The 2,445-nt window shown below is 30.9% G+C and overlaps 1 protein-coding gene across 1 annotated transcript; it reads right to left on the bottom strand.

Annotated features, from left to right (window-relative positions):
* Positions 1-431: 431 nt before the first annotated feature.
* LOC107032632 lies at positions 432-1,779 on the bottom strand. Its single transcript, XM_015234226.2, has 3 exons — positions 1,625-1,779; positions 816-1,396; positions 432-740 (listed from the first exon to the last, which is right to left on the bottom strand). Exons 1-3 carry the CDS (start codon positions 1,775-1,777, stop codon positions 512-514), a joined length of 963 nt encoding a protein of 320 aa, XP_015089712.2. The 5' UTR covers positions 1,778-1,779; the 3' UTR covers positions 432-511.
* Between the last annotated feature and the right edge of the window lie 666 nt (positions 1,780-2,445).

Here is a 2,445-nt window from a genome sequence, read left to right on the forward strand (position 1 = left end):
TAACTTGTGTAATGCTTTTTTTGTTATGCTTTTATTGAAATATACAGTAAATAACTTTCCTTTAAAAAAATAATACCAATTCATATGAATATGCTATTCAATTTACCTAAATATCATGTAAAATTTAAGGATTATAGTGTAACATATTGTACATGATACATACGGTTTAGCCAATGTATCAGTTATTTTTAGTGTGTGTTTGGTATATATGTATCATTTGGTTTTGCCAGTGTATCATCTCGATTAAATAAAAAATTTAAAAATCTTTATGTCTATGTTTAATTATAAATACTTTGATTATACTTTATTAAATGATTTAAACCTGTGTGGGGCTATAATATGTCTGATATTTATATTTTCAATATAAACATATTTGTTACGTAATGTGAAAAAAAATATTCATGGAAATTGACAAAACCAAAAAAATAACATTAAAAAGGATAAAAATAGTTGTTCAATAACATATAAAAATAATAAATATAACATTAAAACATTGTTTTATCATGAAATGCTACACTATGTGAACTAAATCTTCTTCTGGTGGTGGTGTGACTACGCCCCTGGATTTTGGTGGATCATCATTGTCGCTAACATATCCGCACTTAGCCTTCTCACTTCCATAACTCCACAGCAATGCTCCATATCTTTGACGCAGGTAATCAGGATTAAAATCAGCATATGATATATTGATTTGGTCACTGATATACTCGGCAAATGCAGTAACATATAACCCACAGTCTCTACAAAAAATACAGAATAAATTAAAAACTTAATGATACATTAAAAAGGGCAAATGAAAAATTCTTGATACTTACAGGCTATCGCATTCCTGTGTAGGGATGTCTTGTGCAAATTCTATCATGAAAGGAACTTGAGGCTCCAGAAGTGAGCCAGTATTGTTGTCTTTATATGCATGACAATCAGCAAATTTTGTGCGTTCATTTTCTTCAAAAAATTCACTGTCAAGTAGGTATGAAGGAAGCATTTTAGACAACATCTTGATCTCATGAGGAATTGTTTTTTTCCTTGTGCTAATTGATGAGTCAAAAACCCTTATCAACCTGTTTTTCAACTCAACAACAGCCAACACCCAATAAAATTCTTGATCACAGTTAATTGGGATGTAGACCTCATCTACAAGATGCCATGGTAAAGCAGCTGGTATTCCAAACCCTTTGATGATGTTAATTATTGACCTCTCATGTACAGATACAACTGAAGCGCAATCAATATGTTCTTGTGTAGTAAGACTATCATCATCATCGTCCATGTAATATCTATCATTACAGATTTTTACATGTGACATGAACAAACAGTGGGTTGTTGTGTATCTGTATTGATCCATGCTGCAAAGTTTTGATTTTTTACGAAGGTAGTAAAAAATCACATCGATGTGCTATAAACAAAATGAAAACATAGTAAGAAATGATATACATCTAAACAATATAAAAAATGAAATATAATTATGTGAATATAGTATGATACTTTTGCAAATTAAATAGTATGATACTTATACAGAATATATCATTGCTAATTAAATAGTATGATACTTATACAGAATGTATCATGATGTTATAATATAGTTATGACTGATACATATTTCAAAAATAATTTAATATTTTACCTCATCAGACCAACATTTGTTTGGCTGTGACATGGCATAAAACCAATTCTTGTTCATTGGAAAAGCAACAACAAAGTCCATCATCGTAAATCCAAAAGAAGAAGATCTTGATCTGTATTTATCGTCCGATGGGTTCCTGCATATATGATACATAAGTTTTCAATGTATGTACATGATACATAACACTCACTTATTTACAATTTTTATATAACAAAGTATCATGAATTAGTTGTATATAAAATGATTACGCCTAACACTTGCAAAAAAAATGTATAAAACTTACTTATTGTTATAATTTTTTAGAAGCCCCCTTGACAACCAATTCATGTAATCCTCAATAAGTTTCGGCGAAACTTTATCTGTAATGCCACATCCTTCGAACGGGAAATGGAGTCAAGCCATATCCTTCAATTTCTCTTTTCCCTTCTCGCTTGACCCAAAAGAAGTACAATATGGAGATTGAATCCTTCTCGAAGGCATTCTATTTCTATGCGCAGGAGTGACTGCATCAGTTTTAACAGCAATCTCCGTTATTGGAATATCAGTGGATAATTGACTGTCGGTCAACAAGTACTGGCTGCTAGTTATATTCTGCGGATCGTAAGAATATAATGGTCTAGCATTGGTAGCTTATTTACCCAAATCTTTGATAAGCGCATCGATTGCTGCTTGAGTTGATGGCGATATTGTTGTTGAAGTTGAAGAATCCTGTATAATATGATGTAATGATTTTTAAAATAAATTTGTGTGTAATGAAATTGTGTGTCATAAATCAAAATTGAAAAATGTACCGATGAATCCGTTGTTGTTTTTTCGGGCAA

Source organism: Solanum pennellii, chromosome 10, assembly GCF_001406875.1.
Source record: "Solanum pennellii chromosome 10, SPENNV200".
NCBI lineage: Eukaryota > Viridiplantae > Streptophyta > Magnoliopsida > Solanales > Solanaceae > Solanum > Solanum pennellii.

What these genes read in the sequence shown, in the direction of transcription:
- LOC107032632 (XM_015234226.2), bottom strand. Translation starts at nt 1,777, where the DNA reads ATGTATCATATATGCAGGAACCCATCGGACGATAAATACAGATCAAGA. An exon ending in ACAAATGTTGGTCTGATGAG is followed by an intron (nt 1,397 to 1,624) that starts GTAAAATATTAA and finishes TTTTGTTTATAG; the next exon opens with CACATCGATGTGATTTTTTA. An exon ending in ACACAGGAATGCGATAGCCT is followed by an intron (nt 741 to 815) that starts GTAAGTATCAAG and finishes TATTTTTTGTAG; the next exon opens with AGACTGTGGGTTATATGTTA.